Source organism: Trichoderma aggressivum, assembly GCF_033847375.1.
Source record: "Trichoderma aggressivum f. europaeum strain CBS 100526 chromosome Unknown scaffold_003, whole genome shotgun sequence".
In the NCBI taxonomy this organism is placed as follows: Eukaryota; Fungi; Ascomycota; class Sordariomycetes; order Hypocreales; family Hypocreaceae; genus Trichoderma; species Trichoderma aggressivum.
In genome coordinates this window covers 354,400-373,133 of record NW_026946369.1, presented here as the reverse complement: position 1 = coordinate 373,133, position 18,734 = coordinate 354,400, and the positions used below count along the sequence as shown (strand labels likewise).

The following is an 18,734-nucleotide window of genomic DNA, read 5'->3' as shown; positions in this document are numbered from 1 at the left end:
AGAGTCGAGTCTCCAGCGTCAGGGGATGTGATTAAAGGCATGGCTCAATGGAGTATAGCACCGTGATAGCTCTCTGCAGGTCCCCCAGGTTAGTGCCAATTTCAGGCAGGCGCGTCGGGGCGCGTTTCTGCAGCCCTTCCAAAAGAGTCTCGAACAGAAAAACCAGGGCCACACTCTGCCATGCTCCATATGTTCTCTACAGAATTCATTAGGTTAGATGTCAATGTGAGCTATAGCCAGTTTGAAGTACTGAATCCGAGATTGAATTATACTGCATTAGGTACAACGCCGTTTAGGGGCCTCTCACTGGAGTGTAAGGACTGGACTCCGCTTTTACCGATACCTAACTAGTATGCCTTCACCTGCGTAGCATCCAAGTGTGTAAACCACATCACCTTTTATTAACGCCTCGTGGAGGCTGAATTGCCTGCCTCAGTCTTCTCAGTTACTCTACATGCAAGTATGCGAAACATTTCCTTCACTCATCAGCACCATCATCACCATCCTCCTCATACTCAGGCTCACGGCTCGACCCTTGTCCTTCCGGGTCCGCCCTGAAGCTGTGATCAGGATCATGTGTGGTCTTCGCTGACCAGTAACACTTGAAGCACAAGTTAAAATCGACGCAATTCTCACACTTCCACCGCACCCCAGTTATAGGCTACAACATGTGTTAGTACAACTCTGTTACTCGGTGTATCTGACTTACTGCGAAAAGGCAGCCATCGCAGACTATACCCCAGTGCTTGTGTCCGATCTTCCAGCGTGAGGGGCGGGACTTGGTTTTCCCCTCTGGGTCTGAACCCCTCTCGGGACTCTCGGTGTTCAATTGCCTTTGTCGGATGAAGGTAGCAATGTTGCTCACGTCATGGAAAATGGCAATATTCTCAGGAGTCCAGTTATCGTTGGTGGCCTCGGCAAGATCCGCCCCAAACAGCAACCCGAAAGCCCTCACAATATCAAGGTTGCCCTTGTGGCGGCAAGCCCAGTGCAGGGGCGTCCAGCCATCATTGTCCTTGATCATTCCGCCGCGCCAGTCCATAGTACTTTGCCGACCTGTTTGTTCGTCCTGGAAGACATACAGAAAGGGCCTTAGCTTCCGACTCATGGCTGCGTAATGCAACAAGGTACGACCTTGGTTGTCTACTGGGCTAACATCTATCGGGTCAGCGCTGAGTAGCTGCTTGAGGGTATCCCACGACCCTCGAAGAGCGGCTATGTGGAAGGCCGAGCGCCCCTGGCGATCCCTGGCACTGACTTTGACGCCTGCATTGAGGAGTGGTGTGACGAGGTCATCACTTGAAGGATGGTAGTACAACACCGCGCAGAGAGTGTTGGCGAAGCCACCAGCGGGGAGGTTTGGGTCAGCCTTGTCTTCTTTCAAGTCGAGAAGAAACCGAGCAATATGAAAGTGGCGATTGATGGCCGCGGCGCTGAGCGCAGTGTTGTATTGGCCGCCTTGAGCGTTCACTTGTGCCCCTAATTCGATCAGCTCCTCAATCACCTCCATTTTGCCGTATTTGGCTGCATTGTACAGCGCCGTAGGATGAATACCGCCTCCAGAGTTGGCGTCTGCGTGATTCGGCAACTTGACATCCAGTAGGGCGCGAATCATCTCCAAGCCGATGTCAGTCGGTCCTTCTACCGCCGCAAGCAATGCCGTGAGCCCTTCCTCATCTCGATGCTCGGTGTCAACTCCGAGCTTCAGAAGCCGACAGACAATATTCGTCTGGTCCGTTTTGATGGCCACTATCAGTGGAGTTTCTTCCTTTCCGGTCATTACGGCACACAAATCGCCCAAGAGGGCATGGTCGTTCGAATAAAAGTCGTCCAAAAGCATTTCAGCGAATGCCTCCTCACAATTGAGAATAGCGTAGTGAATCGCCGAGAGGTTGGCCTCGTCTTTGAGCGACAGGATTTCTCTGTGCTTCTGTAATAGTTGTCTCCCGACGCCAATATGGCCACTCTCTGCAGCAAAATGCAAGGCATTTCTCCCGCCCCGGATAGCAAGTTCTGCATTACATCCGAAGCGAAGAAGCACTTTGACAGTCTCGTCCAATCCCAAGGTGGCTGCCACCATAAGGGGAGTGCGACCGCTGCCATTTCGAATATTCCCATCAGCCTTGTGATTCAAGAGGCATTCAACACACTCCGCAGACTCGATGCCCAAATGCAAAACAGAGCGTCCATCGCGAGTCTTGGCTTGTACGGTCTCTGGGTTGAGTTTTAGAAGTAGCTCTAGCAGTGCAATGTTGCCCGCCTCGGACGCGAGATGGATCGCTAGACAGCCATTGTTATCAGATGCCAGCGGGTTTGTTCCGGCCTCGATCAAGAGTTCGGCGATCTCGGTCGATGTTTGTACACCGGTTGCCGTGTAGTGGAGGGCATTCCGCTTCCATTGACCTATGGCCTTGGGGTTGACTTTATGGCTATTTAAGAGGGCTTTGACCAGCTCAATCTTGCCTAGTTGGGCGGCCCAGTGAAGAGCAGCGTGCGGACATTCTTCACTGGTAGAGTTGGGGTCTATATTTGTATCTTCCAGCAATGCACGTATCACTTCGGCGTGCCTGGTTGAGTCTTCGGCGTCTCTGATCAATTGAGACAGGTCTAATGGCATTTTTGCATCAGCTTCAGCGCCATTGCTTAGGAGAAGTCTGACGATATCTGCCTTTCCGTTTTGTGCTGCAAGCGCCAGGGGCGTTTGCCCATTCTGATATGCTGCATTCTTTTCTGCTCCCAGAGAGAGCAGGAGTTCAGCAATCCGTACATGTCCGTTTTCAGCGGCATAGTGAAGGGCTTTCTTCCCCTCCTCTCTCTCTTGATCATGGTATTCCATCAAAGAGGCCTTGTTCTCCTGGGTGGTGGTAGGCCCCAAGCAATGGCGTATGACCCTTTCGAACCCCAACTCCGTCGCTCGGAGAAATACGCTGCCAATGTCTTTAAATTTGTCGACCGAGTCAGCATGTTCGAGTATTGCCATGACCAAATCCTCATCTTGTGGGCGGATGGCGTGATAAGCCACGGTTTTGTCATCGTGATCGTGCAGTGTCACATTTGCATTCGCATCTAGCAAGATCTTTGCAATCTCACCATGGCCGTTGATGCATGCTATCATCAGTGGTGAGTTTCCTGATGAGCTCTGACGGTTCAAGAGGGAGTGTCTCTGTATTTCATCGGCAATTAAGCGTCGAACAATTGCTTGGTGTCCATACTCGGCGGCGAGGTACAATGGTGTCCGCTCTCCCTCGTCTCTAGTGACACATGTTATATCAGCTCCCGCAGTCAGTAGGTGTTGTACCGTGAGCTCGTGACCCCTCCTAGCAGCGAGGAGGAGAGGGCTGTCCAGGTCAATTCCTGCCTTCGAGTTCACATCTATGCCCTCATACTGAAGGAGAAGATGGACAAGTGGCGTATGGCCATTGCAAACTGCCAGCTGTAGTGGCGTGATGTTGTCAAGAGCCGTGTTTATATTGGCGCCAAGACCGATCCATGAGACAGCTTGGTTGTCGTAACCAAGTGATGCCGCACAACACAGCAGCTGGTCAAGCAGGGCAGCCAGCCTCTGGGGCACTTTTTCTTTCATGTATGCCACGATGAAGTCGACAATATCATCATGACCGCGTGCTGATGCATACTTTAGAGCTTCTCCAACTTCGGTTGGTTCCTCAGAGACGGCGCATTCGCCAACCAGAAGTTCCGTTACGGTATCTAAGTGCCCAGCCCAACTAGCCAAGCTGACGGCGACGCTGAGATCACCATGTTTGATGTCTTTACCGTTTGATTTGATGATCCGAGTAAGTCCTAATTGGGAAGCAAGTAGCAACGGGTCTACCGTGCTAATATATGGGGGAGAATGAATACTGTTTAGCTTGGAATTCAGTTTTGACCACATGACAAGTTGGTGGTCCTGGGCTGGCTCCAATCTCTCATTGCTGTTCATGTAGGCCCTATAATGGATGGGTAAAAATTGGATGGCATAAGCCATTAGATGAAATAACTCTCCTTGAGGTTGTATGAACTTCTCTAGCCGGAGCGCCTCCTCCACGGGAGTGGTGAATTTTGTCCAAGAGAGGTATCTTAGTAGAATAGCTGTGATTTCTGTGTCTCCCGGTATTATAGGCCTCGGCAGGTTTTGAGTAGAAGACTTGGGCTTTCGGTCCTCTTCAATCAATTCGACAAACTGGTCTCTCACGGCCGTGTCGCTGAAGATTATCCCTCCCCCTTCGAACCTCACCAAGGGTCCAAACAGGAACTGTAAATCAGAGCCAAAATCTATATGCAGACCATCAGTATCGAAGGTGGATGAAAACTCGGCCCTCTCATTTGTGAGAGTTACTGCGGTTGCGAGCTCATTCAGCCTCAGCGGCCGCCTAGAGTATACAATCCAGCCTAACGCAGCTTTTCCCCAGTTTGGAAGGCTGTTGAAGGTGTAGAAGACGGCTTCCCTTACGGGCGTCTGAGGGCTGCTCATAATCGACTTCATGACTTTGGGTGTACGAGGGTTCGATTTCGGATCGTTGACAGACAGGGCTTGAATCATGAGGAGCGTTTCCGTGGTGTGCTTGCATTTTTCTAGGGCTGCAATGAGGCTCTGCTTGAGTTGAAAGAGATGTGGCCACTTGCTGATTATCTGATTCGCCAGAATAGCTGCCAACGGTTTGAGCATGTCCACCGTAAGGACAGGTCCACGCATGCGAATATGGTCCAACTTCTGTAGCGCTTCCTCTATGAAGTGGCTCTTGTCTCGCTGCGTGTTATAGAATAGGGCTCCTTTAAGCTTTGTAAGTGAGCTTCTGTTGCTCACAGCTTCCGCTAACGCCTCGATAAGTTTTGAAGCTGCATCGCATCTCTGGAGGTCGTCCACAATTAGGTACAGAGGATTCAAGCCGTTTTCGGTATCCAAAATAGAATAGAACAGCACAAGAAGGCCAGCTTCCGTCCAGGCATCTGAGAGGTGCATAGTCTTGAGGAGATCTTCAACCCTAGAGTATCTTTCCGGATTTTGATTCAAGACCTGGGAGATGACTGACCCCAAGAAGGTGACAAAAGAGCACCGACTTGCATCAGTTTCTGTGAAAGAAAAATACGCAACCAAAGTCGAAGATTTTTTCAATCTCCAGAAGAGAGTTCGTGCGTTAAGACTCTTTCCAACCCCCGGGGGCCCACCTGTCGTAATAATACCTGGTAAGGGCGTTTCGCACCAAGCATCATAGGTATTTTGCACCTCCACACCGGGATTCGATATAAATAGATCGCATTGATCGTCAGGGAGTGTGAACATTGGTGATATTCTGTATAAACGTGAGAGACAAGCTCGATACTCTGGCCTGATCTCTGCGGTTCCATATGTTAAAACTTGACAACTTTCTATGGGCCTCAAGGGGCTATCAGTACTTACCTGCTCTAAGGCAAGTGGCGATAGTAGAGATGGCGTGGTCGTCGTCTAAGAGCTTGAAGATATCCTTGCCTTTTGTTTCCATTGGGATATTGATTTCATGAACTAGGCCAGTCGTAACCGAATAGTAGTTGATAGCCTGCTGCAAATTCTACGTTTCATTAGCCTCGGAAGTCAGTGGGCATTAAAGTGTGTAGGAAACCTACATAATCTTCGTCTTTTACTTCGTCATCGAAACGCTGGTAGACATTGATGATGCATCTTCGTGCACGGAGCGAGATGAAATTGGCCGATAGATCTTCAAAGAAGACTGAAAGTTGTCGGAGTTGAGTGGCCAAGTTCTTTGTTTGAGAAGGCAGCAGTGACGACGAGAATATCATTTTCGAGAGCAAGTTGTCCCAACCAGTGGAAGGCGCAGCTCGATGAATCATGTCAATGAAAATCTGTGTCATTATTAGCAGCATAGATCAACGCAAGGAATTCGACCAGGACTAACCAGCCAAGTGCAATCCTGCGAGATGCTAAAATAGGCTGCATCGCCCTCAGCCATGACAAGAGCCTGGAGAAATGTGAGAGATGAACAAAATGTGTCTCCAACAAGTCGAAATGAAATTAATCACCTTTTTCACGATGGCTCCGCCAAGATCACGCGTTATGAAGGCTATCGGGGTTCTCTGACTCTGCAGCATACGTTAATGTTAGCATGTACCCAGTTATGCCTCCCATCAAAATTGCCTGACCTTATCAATCTCAGATCTTTGAAGCGACAGTGCCTTTAGGAGCACTTCAGAAATCCGAGTGAAGCCCTCGGTTAGGAGAGAGTCAACGCCATCATTCACTTTGGAATTGAAAACCATGACGCGTGCATTGATTTGCACATAAAGATCTTGAAGAACGGCATTTCTCTCTTTCTCATTAGTCGTGTCGGTCATCCAAGGTTCACGCGAATCTCGTCCCATTCCATCAACGATGATGATGCTACTTCAGCTGATTAGATATCGAGAGACATTTTGACAACAAATGTTGTTCTTACTCAATGTTGGGGGAATCTTTGGGTTGGTGAATGACTTCTAACCTCCCCGCATGATCCGTCGGCTCATTGTCGCTCGGCATACTGATATTCGGGCCGTATCAGGGATGGAATATGTTCTAACAGATGTCTCTTAGGATAGGTGATCTTTTAGAATCTCAGCGTATGTTGAAGCAATGGGGTGAATTGCGAAGTCTCGCTGCTTTTAAACTGCGGCACAGAGTGGTGGGTGGATGGAGAGGGCCGTGCGGGAAGATACGACACGTGTGCAGTACAAAGGGATGTTGTGTACATGTAATAACTCCGTATTAGTAGTGGGTGGTTGAAATGAAACTCGTTATCTTGTGTAACCATTGTATTTCTTGCTGGCTGAGTATGGTTACACCGAATTCTGGCCCCCACGAGGAGGAGTAAGGCAAGCAGCAAAGCAGTAGGTATAGTTCTCACCGCAACTCTGATTTTTCCTCCTTCTTTTTTTTTGTTGCATCTTCATCGGCTCAATTACAACGTTCAATCCTTGACTGCGCAAGTCAAAGCTCGCGAATATGAGTGAAAAAAAGGAGTATTCGGCAGGAGCTGTCAAGAATTGGTTCCAGAACCTGGATACTCCCGACACGCCAGCCAACGAAACCGAATTAAGCACAGTCGAGGCGTTAGAGAAGTTACTCTTGCCGGAAATTGATACCCAACAGCGAAAGAAATTCCTAGAAGTCCTAGGCACTGGGGAAGACAATGCGAACTTGCAAGAGCAACAATGGAAAGTTACCTCTATGCACCGGGCTCTGGCAAACAAATTTCAAGAAATTGGCATGGAAATTAAAACGGACAAAGACGTCTTGAACATGCTTCTGAAAGATGAACATGAAAAGGCTGAAAAGGATGAAAAATTCTTGGCATATCTGTGTGCCTGTGGATGGGGGGGATTCAACATTCTACACACCATCCTCAACCCGACTATATATGAAAACAACTGCTTCTCTATTGATGCTGTAAAGCCTCTGATCAGATTTCTTCTACACATTCATCCAGATCTGCCCACGGGAAAATCAACAGACGGAAAGAACCAGCCACCTATATTTGTGGCGCTTCAAACCTACCGAAACTCTAGCAACAAGACGAAGGACAGTAATCAGACGTTGGAGTTTAAATCATCTATCAAGGAAAGTATTATCCGCTTTCTATGCGAGACCGACGATAATGGATTGGGTTCAAAAATGGCCATCAGATCTCTGGCACAGATGGTCGAGGGCAACAAGGACAGCTGCAACGCGATCCATAAGATCATCTCGAGCGCCGACTTTAAAATCTCTGAGGCCGTACTGACGGAATTGAGAAGTATCATGATTTCAGAGGGACAACACAGTGGAAACGAGATATGTTGTTTGGAAACGCGCGATGGTCAGGGCAGAACATGCCTGCATATAGCACTCACAGCCCCCCTGAATGAACGCAGCATATGGTGGGCTGAAAGACTATCCGAGCTTCTCCCTGATCTACTTAAAGCTACATGCCCATCAGCCATCAAGAAGCAGGACAACGATAAGGAGCAGCTTACGCCGCTGCAATACTTCGCGGAGCAAAGGTCTCAAAAAGAAAGCGACGGTGAACTCAATTTGACACTTAACGACTTGGAGGCCTTTTTAAAGCGCCAGTGCCTGATAAATTTTAAGATTGACACCTGCAAGAGCATTATGTATGGGAAAGGCGCCGGTGAGCAAATTGTACCTACCTATCTGGAGGTGCCAAGGTGCCCATTTCTACCTATGGAGACTGACACAAGAGTAGCGAAAGAGATTTTTCTCACACTCGACGATGACATCGTCTCTTGGGAGTCTCTTGAGTCTCAAAAGTTACACTACAAGCTAGATACGTCGCTCAAGAGAGTACACATCTCCAACAGTGTTTCCATTCATTGGGATGAATTTAGCTTGGAGGCTCGCAAGATTGCAACAGGCTGGAAATGCGCCGGAAACTTCGATCTCTTTATGGTTTTCTTTTGGCTAAAGCACGAAATCGATGTCAAGAAGATCATCGAGGTGGTTGTTGACGACGGAGCTGGAGGGGAGGAGAGCCCGAGCGATGGTTCAGAGATTGACAAAAAACCGCACAGCGACCAAGCTATCATCGAATGTCTCAAAGGCCTAGCTGTCGAAATTCTGAACTGGAAGCGAATGGATATCCCTGCGGAAGTAATTATTAAAGGGGCGGGGAAAGACGTTAGGCGTCTACATTTATACTGCAGTGGTTCTCAGGCCGTGCTACAGAGCTGGGCAGATTCGAATGGCCTCTCGAAACTTGAGAATGTAAGCATCTTCCTCCTCCATCTAATATATGTGGTTTTTGACCGTCCGCAGCTAGCGCACGTCTTTGTAGTGATACACCAAGTAAGGCTCCGAGAACCCTTGAACGGAGACTTGCGCTTACTGAACTGACTTTACCAATATATAGGGTCTAGAATCATTCGATTGGGTCAATGAACACGCGAAAGAGTTTGCGGCAGATTTGAAAAAAAAATTTGAGGAATTAAACCCAGGGAAAACACCCCTGGTTGTCGATTATAAAATCATCAGACCCAAGAAAGCGCTTGGGGCTAAATCTGCTGAATCGGAGGTCAAAAATCGGGACCAACAGGGATTTGAAGAGTATGTCTCTTGCTGGGACAAACCAGATATCAACTGCTAACCATGCTATTTAGGCAAGATTGGCTGAAGTGTATGGACGAGTTTGCCGATATTATGGAGGCAGTTGAACAGCAGCCCGACTCCGCCAGCAAAGTCAGTAAAGAAGTCCTTGCTGCTCTTACGTGGTTCCTCATGGGTGAAACTTCGCTAATCCAGCGATACAGGATATCCAAAAGTCAACACACCCCATCAGAGTCGCCCTGATCGACGACGGAGTCAAGACGAGCTATGCGGGGCTGGACAACAATATTCATACAGGCAGGTCAGGTTGGCAGCAGCCGGATTCTCCAACCATCCAGACGGAAAATAGCCAGTGGGAACACTTTCGAGGCTACAACAGCTCCCACACTGGGCATGGCACCGTCATGGCCTACTATATCAAGCGGGTTTGCCCAAGGGTCAGCCTCTACGTAGCAAAACTCGATTGTAAACCTCGCCGAGGCGGTGCCGGCGGCGGCAGCGAAAATGTCACCTTCTCCCTCGATTCGGTTGCCCAGGTGAGTGAACAGATATTACCTACTACCTTGAGATACAAAGGACTGACCATGTAGGCGATCGAGTGGGCTGTGGAACAAGAGGTAGACATCATATCTATGAGCTGGGCCATCGAAAAGGGCAGTACACCGCCCTACAAGCCGCTGCGGGATGCGATCGAAAAGGCTGTGGAAAAGAACATCATCCTTTTCTGCGCAAATCCTGACAATGGCACAGGCTATATAGATAATGGCACATACCCATGGTCCCTGGACAATGCTCACATCATCTGCGTCGGCGCTGCTACTCAGAGCGGCGTCCGCTGGAATCAGATCGACGCCAAAGATGGATCATGCAAATACTTCTTCCCCGGCGTCGAGCTCGGCATCCAGGTCGAGACGAAGCAGCGGAGGAATCCGGATGGGCCCCCCCGAGAATGGTGCGTCTCCCCCTGCCTTACTTGATCCCTTAGATCGTGATCCAAACTGATTAATTCCCGTCTCTATATGATAGGCGCACGCATAGTGGGAGCTCGTTGTCGTGCGCACTTGCAGCTGGGCTAGCGGCTATGATATTGCATTGCTCCTTGGTTACTGGAGTTGCGACATTCGGCAGCCGGAAATGGGAGTGGTAGGTCGTCCATGCCTCTTGTGATGATACAACTTCAGTCACCATACATTCAATCTGAACCGTGAGAAATGCTAATCGCTATTTTCGGCTAGGCTGCGGTCTCATAAAGGCATATGCAGTGCGTTTGATAGGATACAAGTCGATAAGATGGCCAGTGGTTGGCTGCCAGTGCGTAGGTTTTTTGGGCCGGTCGTGGCCAATCCGAGTGAAGACAGTGACAGCAAGGCGCAAGCGATCCAGAGTCTGATCAAAGACATCTTCCAAGGAATGCCATCTCACTAGGCATTAAATAGCAAGTTTAGCAATTGATCTATTCTATTTAACCGTTTAGAAACGAACATCTCGTAAAAGGGCGGCACTGCTCTGATCACGCCGAAAGATTGCATCAAATACTCAATATTGTACCTATGCATACGCCGTAACTTGGGTACTCCCGGAATAATTGACAAGGTCACTGTTTTATTGGTGATCTTTGCATTAGTAGTAGTTTCGTGATTGTTGGAAGCATGGCCTGCATGAAGTATCCACTACTTACGTGGTTTATTCATATTTCGTGGTTTGATTACTAGTATGTGGTTGTACATCATGTTTGGAGGCTGGTAGTACGCACAGATTTGATCCCTGATTGTACCTCCCCATCTGCTACTAAGCTACAGTGCTACCTCGTATTACTACCTACCTACAGGTAGGTATGCTATCAAGGTCCTGAGGTATTTCCTAATATAAATCCCCCCTAGTTAGTACCTACCTACTAAGGTGTGTAATCCAGGAAGAATATATTGACCTAATAGAATTTACTACGTTATAAAAAGTACATGGATACTCCTTCTTCCTAAAGGACCTATATATCAGCAGAAAAATCTCGACACTGTTATCTACAGGTAGGTATATTCCTACTACTAAGGTACCTACCTCACTTGGTGCCTGTAGTTTGGGCTCCTACCTGGGAGGTAGCTTGTAGTACCTCCAGGTAGGCAGCAGGTACTACCTACGGCTGCCTACATGTACTTTTGTAAATTGCATGCTCGTTCTCACCGACAAAATGTCGTTGCAGCTCCTTGTATACCCATGACCATGCATCTCGGGAGATAAGCAGCAGGCGTCCAATGAGCGCTACGTACGGCTTATGCCGGACACAAGCCAAGCCGTAGCTATAGGAACCTTGATAGATATGTTGCTGATATGAGAGTTAGTTGGTTGCGTTGATCGGGTAGGTACGGTATGTTCAGTATCACTTCAGAGCCTTGCGGACCATTGTTCCCGCGAGAGACATGTATAGACCACAAGGGGACCCCCTTTATATACTACTAGGTAGCTACGCTGGAGATACCATCGGCATCTAGTCTTCTTCCGCCCATCGACAAACAGCTTGATTACATTCATCTTAGCAGACAAAATGGGTACCTTCACTATGAAAGACAATCCAGACATCAGAAGGCTCCTTTCTAGCCCGCAGTCTGAAGACGACACGCGCTTCGACGTCATGCTTCTCGACGAGGATTCTTGGAAAGATGATGACCAAAAGGGTGCAGTACTAAAGACATCCTTTATCATTCCGGGATCTAACCTTGGTGGGGATGAGGAGCATGGCATGAGGGTGATTCAAAAGGATCTCAGCAAGGATGCGCTCACAGTTCAGTGTGATCTGCCTCAGATCACCCACGGCACCATGTCAGATGGGGGGGCACCCGCAACGCTGATTGTGTTCCAATTCGCATTCATGCCTCGAGACAATCGCAAGCGCTTCAAGAAAGCTACCATCACGATACGCTTTTCAGATGGCGAAGTCACTAATATTACGCCAGATGGCTCCTGGGCGACGTTTCAGTCGGAGACACAGCAAGAGCTGAGCCATAGCGTTAATCCTACTTTGGAGGCGGGGATTGAAATCGCGAAAGCGACGGTGGGATACACGTGGCAGCTTAAAAAGAACACAACGATTGAGGGCCATTCCACTGTGTTAGGCTGCACTCAGACGCTGGGGCAATCAAGCAGCACGAGAAAGGCGAGAAAGAACGCCATTCTATGGGTATTGCAGGAGAACCCACAAACAAAGAGCGGAATCCCGAGCTTCATGCAGGCCGCTGCCCTGTTAAAACGGGAGGGGACAACTGCAGACCCAATGGGCCATATGTTCAGCGCCGAGATCACCATCCGAGGCGAGGTAGAAACCCATAACTTGGTCACAGACAAGCTGGAGAATCTCAAGAAGATGTTTGGTAATCGCAAAAGGGGGCAAAATATCTTCTTCGACCCAAACAGGAACAGGGGAGTTTTTGATAACGTCGATGACTTGGGAGAGGTGAATCTGGATACCTACAAGCAATTAGTCACCATCAGGCCATGGGTGGATGGAAATGGAAAGGCCACGGATCAAGTTCTCGTGCCCCCAGAGGTAACACAGGATGAGTTTGCGGCCCAGCCTCTTCCTCAGTTACCAGGTACGGAGCCTGTTGCTGTATCTACAGCTCAAGGGATTATAGCTGCTAGTCCTTCTGTGGAGGATGGAACCGGGGAAATCACTTCACATCTTTCAGCTGGCAACTCCGATGAGAGGCTTTACAGGTCACGAATGAAGACAGATGCCCTCATGCTGGCAAATTCGACATCAGCAAGTTCAATTTCTGAAGATGATGGGGTTGAGGATCGGGTTACATCTCTCAACACAGACGAGAAACGACAGAAGCTCGAAGATTTGGAAGAAGAGCTGCTGTTGGTGAGGAATGAGACAAGACTGGTAACTCAGCTGTTCATGCTGGGGAGGGAAGAGGGAAGGCTCCTCAAGGAGAAGAGAAAGCTGAGGTGATTTCCTTGAGGAACCAGCGATCTGTGTAGATCACAGACAGGTTTTCCATACACAGAGCATACGAAATACGTTGAAGTTGAAGCAAGCACTCATTGATGAATACAATACCCAGTATAAGCCAATCAGGATCCGGTTATCGAGTTTTCAGATCCAGCCCAAGTCAACTCCATCCTTTGAACCGTTTCCAGGTACATCGAAGCAGTTCCACTCAATTAATCAGCCACGCACGTGACTCAGCCTCGTCCACGATTGTGGCGCTCCCAAAGCTCCCAAGCCATATCGATTCTTTCCAAATCCTCCCCATTCAAAGCAAATCTCCCAATTGATATCATCATCCCCCCCCCAAAAAAAGTTCACAACATCATCACAGCCTCGTCACATTTCTCTGTATAAAAAAAGCACCCCCAAGATGGCCAATTTCCTCGCCTCCATCTTCGGCACCGAGCTCGACAAGGTCAACTGCTCCTTCTACTTCAAAATCGGCGCCTGTCGCCACGGCGATCGCTGCTCGCGAAAACACGTCAAGCCCTCGTACAGCCAGACCATCCTCATGCCGAACCTGTACCAGAACCCGGCCTACGACCCCAAGAACAGGATGAACCCTTCGCAGCTGCAGAACCACTTTGACGCCTTTTACGAGGACATTTGGTGCGAGCTTTGCAAGTACGGCGAGCTGGAGGAACTCGTCGTCTGCGACAACAACAATGATCGTATGTTGTACCTTTTCCCCCGACCTTCTTCCATCTATATGGCTCTCCTCCCATAGCTAACAATCTCTCTTACTAGACCTCATTGGAAACGTATACGCCCGCTTCAAATACGAAGACTCCGCCTCCGCCGCATGCGAACAGCTAAACAGCCGCTGGTACGCCGCGCGCCCCATCTACTGCGAACTCAGCCCCGTCACCGACTTCCGCGAGGCCTGCTGCCGCCTTAATTCAGGCGAGGGCTGCGTCCGCGGCGGCTTCTGCAACTTCATCCATCGCAAGAACCCCAGCGATGAGCTCGACCGAGAACTCACGCTCAGCACCAAGAAGTGGCTCAAGGTGCGTGGCCGGGACGAGCGGAGTGTGAGCCGGTCACCCACGCCGGAGCCCACCAGACGGAGGTTTTAAGGAGGAACATGCGTATTACGCGTAATCAATGGGAACTGTTTTTGGGAATCAAGGATAATTAAGGGATACATGTACTCTTGCGCTCAAGGTCTGGCGTTCCGGTGGGCATCTTCTAAAGCAAAGTTAATAAGTCATCAAGAGAGTTTACAATGTTTAGCAATATATCGAGCACATGAATCAAAATTGATATAGTTGATATATTGCCAGCCCTCCCAACGCTGCCGTCCCATCGCATGCCCGTGTTAAGACCCAAAGATCTGCTCCCTGCCAACACTGAAAATTAAGCTCAAATGCATCACGGTGCGCGCCCATTTATATCGTAGCCTAGCCCGATGTTGTTTGCGCCGTTATTCTGTCAAGGTATTTCCTAGCCGCCTAGCCAATGATTACTCCCAAGATTTTCATTCCTCACACAACATCTTCAACCCCCATTTTTTGATTTTGTCCTACAGGAGGTCGCCATCTGCGGGCAAGTCCTTCTTCAGGTCCTGAGCAAAGTCGATCAGGGGGCCTTCTGCGGGCTTGCCAGTCGCCGTGAGCATGCGCTCGATTTCGTCCGGTGACTTTGCAGCCGGTGTGGGAGCATCGTCATTACCAAAGTCGATAAGGCTATCCTCTTCCTTGGGCTCTTGAACCACATGGGTTGTCGACTTTTTGGCCACCTTTGGCGAGGAAGCCCGTGATGGGATGGACGTCGCGCCACTAGATGTCTGGTTAGGTACGATTGGGTATATGGCGAGGATCTGTTCAGTCTGTTTCTCGGGAGACGCTGCGGTATCGCTGCGGGGTGTTAGCTGTTTGACCAAAGATGCTTTGTGGGGATGGCACCAACATATGAGCATTGATGATCCACTCCAAGCTTTCTTCGCCTTCCTCTGGCTCTCCAGGCCTGCTCTTAACAGGACGGAAGAGGCGCGGGAGCCATTCGACATTGTCCTGGGCCCTGGCGGCCGCCTCCTCGCGCTGCCGGTCTTCGATCTTTGTCTTTTCGTCCGTGGCCAGCTCGTGGTTGCGCTCATTAACGGCCTTGGCAGTCTTTTCCCATAGTCTTTGAGATTCTCGCTCTTCTTGCTCCTCAATTGGCCGAGCCTTTGGTGAGCTGGGCTTTGACTTGGTAGCGTTAAAGAACATGTCTTGGTGGCCGGTCTTTCAAGTTACTCTTGTCAGCAAAATTCGCTATGCCTGGAATGGGCGACTTACCCTCATATCCTTGATGTACATTTCTGCGCTCCATAGGCCCGAAAGCTCAAACAGGACTTCGCCAGTACTCTCCCTCTTGATTACACCGCCAATAGCGTTGTAAGTGCCTCCAACCCAGCCCTTTGTCTTAAAATCAATGTCGGCGGTCAAGTCAAGTTCGGGACACCGGACAAAGCTGTGGTCACCAAGCTCATACTTCAAACCGCCGATTAAGATTCCCCTCGCATACATGTTGGGTTGTGTTAATATGCTACGAGAAAGTTAGCAATTAGAATCGCTGCGACGGATCTACTGGGGATGTGACTGACTATTGCTCTCCCTTGGACCTATTGCTACCCCTGTTTAGCAAGGTAAGGAAAGCAATGCCCTCCATCAAGCTGGCAGCGGAGTTGCCCAGGAATCTACTCCGGGGCTTGAGGGTACCATCAATTCGGATATGGTGATCGGGGGCCATGTAGAAGTAACTTGACTTGGGAGGGTGGTGCGAAGTCTGTTCGGAGATGTAGTAGGCTCGCTTCTCGTTCTCGAGATCCCAGTAGCAGGAGAAGATTTCGCCCAGGATTGGATTCAGCGGTTTCTTGACTCCCCTATGCTTGATCGTTAGCCAAATGCACCGTTTCCGTTAGAACAGGCTCACGTACGGTGGGCGAATGTGCCAGCCGCTCAGGTAGAATTTGACGACGGAAACAAATCGCTCGGTAGGATCGTCGATGGTGGGAATATGCAGGAGCATCTCGGGGTGGCACATGAAGCTGCAACCGGGTCAGCACGGCTGCCAAGTAAGCAGAGCTCAAAGACATACTTTGTTATCCTCTCCAGCATGCTTCGGGGCTCGAGAATAAACGTGGGCAAGACCACGCGACTCAGGTCCGCGCCAGGACGCAATTGTGAGATGATGTGCATGAGAACTGCAGTCTAGTGAGCCCAACGATTCCCATTTTTCAGAGCGATTCCAGCTCTCCATGTCGCCATGCCAAGCTTCACCTCCCCTCCCCCGCCATGGTGTTGCGCAGCTTACCATTGCCCTGTTCCGGCTCCAGCCCCTGGGTATCGTCATCTTTATCGATCTTGCCTTCGTCGGTTGAGGATCGATTGCCTGCAGATTGCGTAAGCCAGCCGGTAAGCATTTTGAATGTTTTCGCAAAGCAGTTCAACAAGTGGAAACGTAGGTGAAGGGTCGTGAAGCCGCGGGACCGCCCGGGCTCGCAGGAGGAAGGGAATAAAAATGAATGGGTGTGTAGGGCTGCTCTCCCTAGTGTGGGTAGACAAGGGAAAAGCCTCGTCGTCTCTGCTTCGTGCGCGTGTCTTGGGAAACCCGGGGATAAGAATTTAAAAAAAAAACGAAGTCATCCAGGTGCTGAAGAAATGACGAAGGCGGAGGGGTCAAATGGCACAGCACTCACTACCAGCCGTAGACGCTCTACTCCTCCGGGGGAGATTTAGCACCGACGTAAGCCCCATGGCCCGAAATTAAGCTGCTGTAGAGCTCGCTCGTTCGGGAAACAGTGGAAAAGAGAGAAAAAATCCAGCGGCCGGCAGCCCCTCTCACTCCTAAATTTTTTAAGATTGAGCAGAGCAATGGCTAGGCTCAAGCATACAAGACGAGTCGTAACGAAAGCAGGTATTCGAATTGCAAGATTGCGGCAGAGGAATTCGGGTTGTCGTCTTCGTCTGTGACCTTTTGCACTTTGGTGGGCGTAAAAAGCAGAGCAGCGCAGCGCAGACCAAGGGTGGCGGAGCGTCGGTTACTCTGGATTGATGACTGACGTACTTTGGGGCGAGCTGTGAAGCTTAGTAGGTGTTGTAGGTCTAATGTAGTAAAAATGATGGCTCGAAACCCACGACCCCGGGAGAGTGCTTAGCAAAAGCGAGGAGAGGAGGGAAGCGAGGAGAAATGAGGACAGAAATAAAAGGGAAAAGGAAGCGAAGACAGAGGGAAGCTACGTCAAGCTAGAAAACCAGGGTATTGTCTTTCTGGTATTAGCCAAGTAAAAAGTCAACGTCCGTTGTACTCATCCTGCGGCATGTGTGTATGAGCTGATCTACCTAGTACCAAGGGCTCGAATTACTGGCCAACCCCATGTACGGCTTTTCATTTACAGGTGCCTGCAGCCACAGGGCGGTTGAATGCGTCCGGCGGATGCCACCGAACCGGCTATTGCACTTTGGCTGCGTCTTGAAAGAATCCGGGTGCCTATGGAGGAGAATGGGGGATACGTAAGGATATTCGTACATACTGGGCCTCCTGTACTTTGAAGAGACCCAACCTCTAATGATGATGCCATAGCTCCGATTGACAGAGGGCGGCAAAAAAAAAGCAGAGTGAGGGCCAGCCACATGTAAATCCACGCCTTTGTCTGTACGCTTTTGCGCAAAATACGATGTATCGGGTACCTATCAGGAACCACATCATCACATGCCAATTACGTACTCTCTACATGAATCTATGACGTTGCCGCTAAACCTGTCACAGGGTCAGCCAATCTAGCCGCCGGGTGATGTACTCGGTACCTCTGACAGCCCTCACCAAGCTTGATCTTCTCAGCGGAACACGCACCTTGGACCGCCGCGTGTTGCCGTGACGAAGCACCCACAGAGACAATCCGCATATATTCTACATACCTGTCTGCACAGGCACATATCCCCCTATCTACGTCTAGACGCATGTCGAGATACCTCAGCTCCTGGCCAAGTCGACTCAACAGTTTCTGTACTAGCTACATGTACCTACTGCTAACGCTCAGCTGCTAACCTCCTTCGACGGCAAAGCTCTCTCAGTCAGATCCGGCATCGTGCCAATATACCGCCTTATTACTGGACCCCCCGAATCTCATCTCTCCAGACAACGCACGCGCACGTTAGACATGTATTCTTAAACCCCCGGCTAACAAAGGGAAACACTGCACAGAATCACTCTACTGTACTTTACCTTCTACAAAGTAATCATCCCGAGCCAGATATTACAGCAATAAGCTGGCAGCAGTAGTTACCACCTCTGTGCTAAGTAACGAGACCAAGCCCATAAGCAGCCAACAAAATCTCCTTACGGCCGTAGTTTTGTCCAAAAATTTAATAGAACATACATTAGCAAATCCCAACAAATTCCCCCCTTCCCTTTCACAAGCCAAAGAACAAAGAAGAAGAAAAAACCACCTTCGACTTTCCCTTTTTCTCAGCTTCCCCATAATACTTCGGCCGCCGGAACCCTCTCCGAGCCGCGGTTCCCCCCCAAACTGCCAACGCACCTCGGAGTCGATATAAAGTCCGGCGATCAACCATGCACCGGACAAGGGGGGAAACAAAACAAAAAGGACGCTGTAAATAGAATAAAGAAAACCGAGAAAAAAAAAGAGGTCATGCAATCTTACTAGCACCAGAAGCTTCAATATCCCGCCGCTCCCGA

At 49.6% G+C, this 18,734-nt stretch overlaps 5 protein-coding genes across 5 annotated transcripts; 3 read left to right on the top strand and 2 right to left on the bottom strand.

Moving 5' to 3' along the window:
- Window positions 1–478: 478 nt before the first annotated feature.
- On the bottom strand, window positions 479–6,508 carry Triagg1_1230 (uncharacterized protein; the record flags this gene model as incomplete). The annotated part of the gene is made up of 8 exons (XM_062895278.1): window positions 479–661; window positions 710–5,070; window positions 5,399–5,546; window positions 5,602–5,838; window positions 5,892–5,954; window positions 6,016–6,075; window positions 6,136–6,373; window positions 6,429–6,508. 8 exons carry the CDS (start codon window positions 6,506–6,508, stop codon window positions 479–481), a joined length of 5,370 nt encoding a protein of 1,789 aa, XP_062759569.1.
- A 462-nt stretch (window positions 6,509–6,970) lies between these two features.
- Window positions 6,971–10,492, top strand: Triagg1_1229 (uncharacterized protein; the record flags this gene model as incomplete). The annotated part of the gene is made up of 8 exons (XM_062895276.1): window positions 6,971–8,135; window positions 8,211–8,728; window positions 8,874–9,067; window positions 9,121–9,199; window positions 9,271–9,603; window positions 9,658–10,019; window positions 10,094–10,210; window positions 10,303–10,492. 8 exons carry the CDS (start codon window positions 6,971–6,973, stop codon window positions 10,490–10,492), a joined length of 2,958 nt encoding a protein of 985 aa, XP_062759568.1.
- Window positions 10,493–11,606: 1,114 nt separating this feature from the next.
- On the top strand, window positions 11,607–13,016 carry Triagg1_1228 (uncharacterized protein; the record flags this gene model as incomplete). The annotated part of the gene is made up of 1 exon (XM_062895275.1): window positions 11,607–13,016. The coding sequence occupies one exon, from the start codon at window positions 11,607–11,609 to the stop codon at window positions 13,014–13,016; it is 1,410 nt and encodes a 469-aa protein (XP_062759567.1).
- Window positions 13,017–13,425: 409 nt separating this feature from the next.
- On the top strand, window positions 13,426–14,131 carry Triagg1_1227 (uncharacterized protein; the record flags this gene model as incomplete). Its single annotated transcript, XM_062895274.1, has 2 exons — window positions 13,426–13,726; window positions 13,803–14,131. The coding sequence occupies 2 exons, from the start codon at window positions 13,426–13,428 to the stop codon at window positions 14,129–14,131; spliced, it is 630 nt and encodes a 209-aa protein (XP_062759566.1).
- Window positions 14,132–14,577: 446 nt separating this feature from the next.
- Triagg1_1226 (uncharacterized protein) lies at window positions 14,578–16,458 on the bottom strand (the record flags this gene model as incomplete). Its single annotated transcript, XM_062895273.1, has 7 exons — window positions 14,578–14,911; window positions 14,964–15,277; window positions 15,332–15,581; window positions 15,640–15,918; window positions 15,973–16,083; window positions 16,134–16,239; window positions 16,350–16,458. The coding sequence occupies 7 exons, from the start codon at window positions 16,456–16,458 to the stop codon at window positions 14,578–14,580; spliced, it is 1,503 nt and encodes a 500-aa protein (XP_062759565.1).
- Window positions 16,459–18,734: the final 2,276 nt, after the last annotated feature.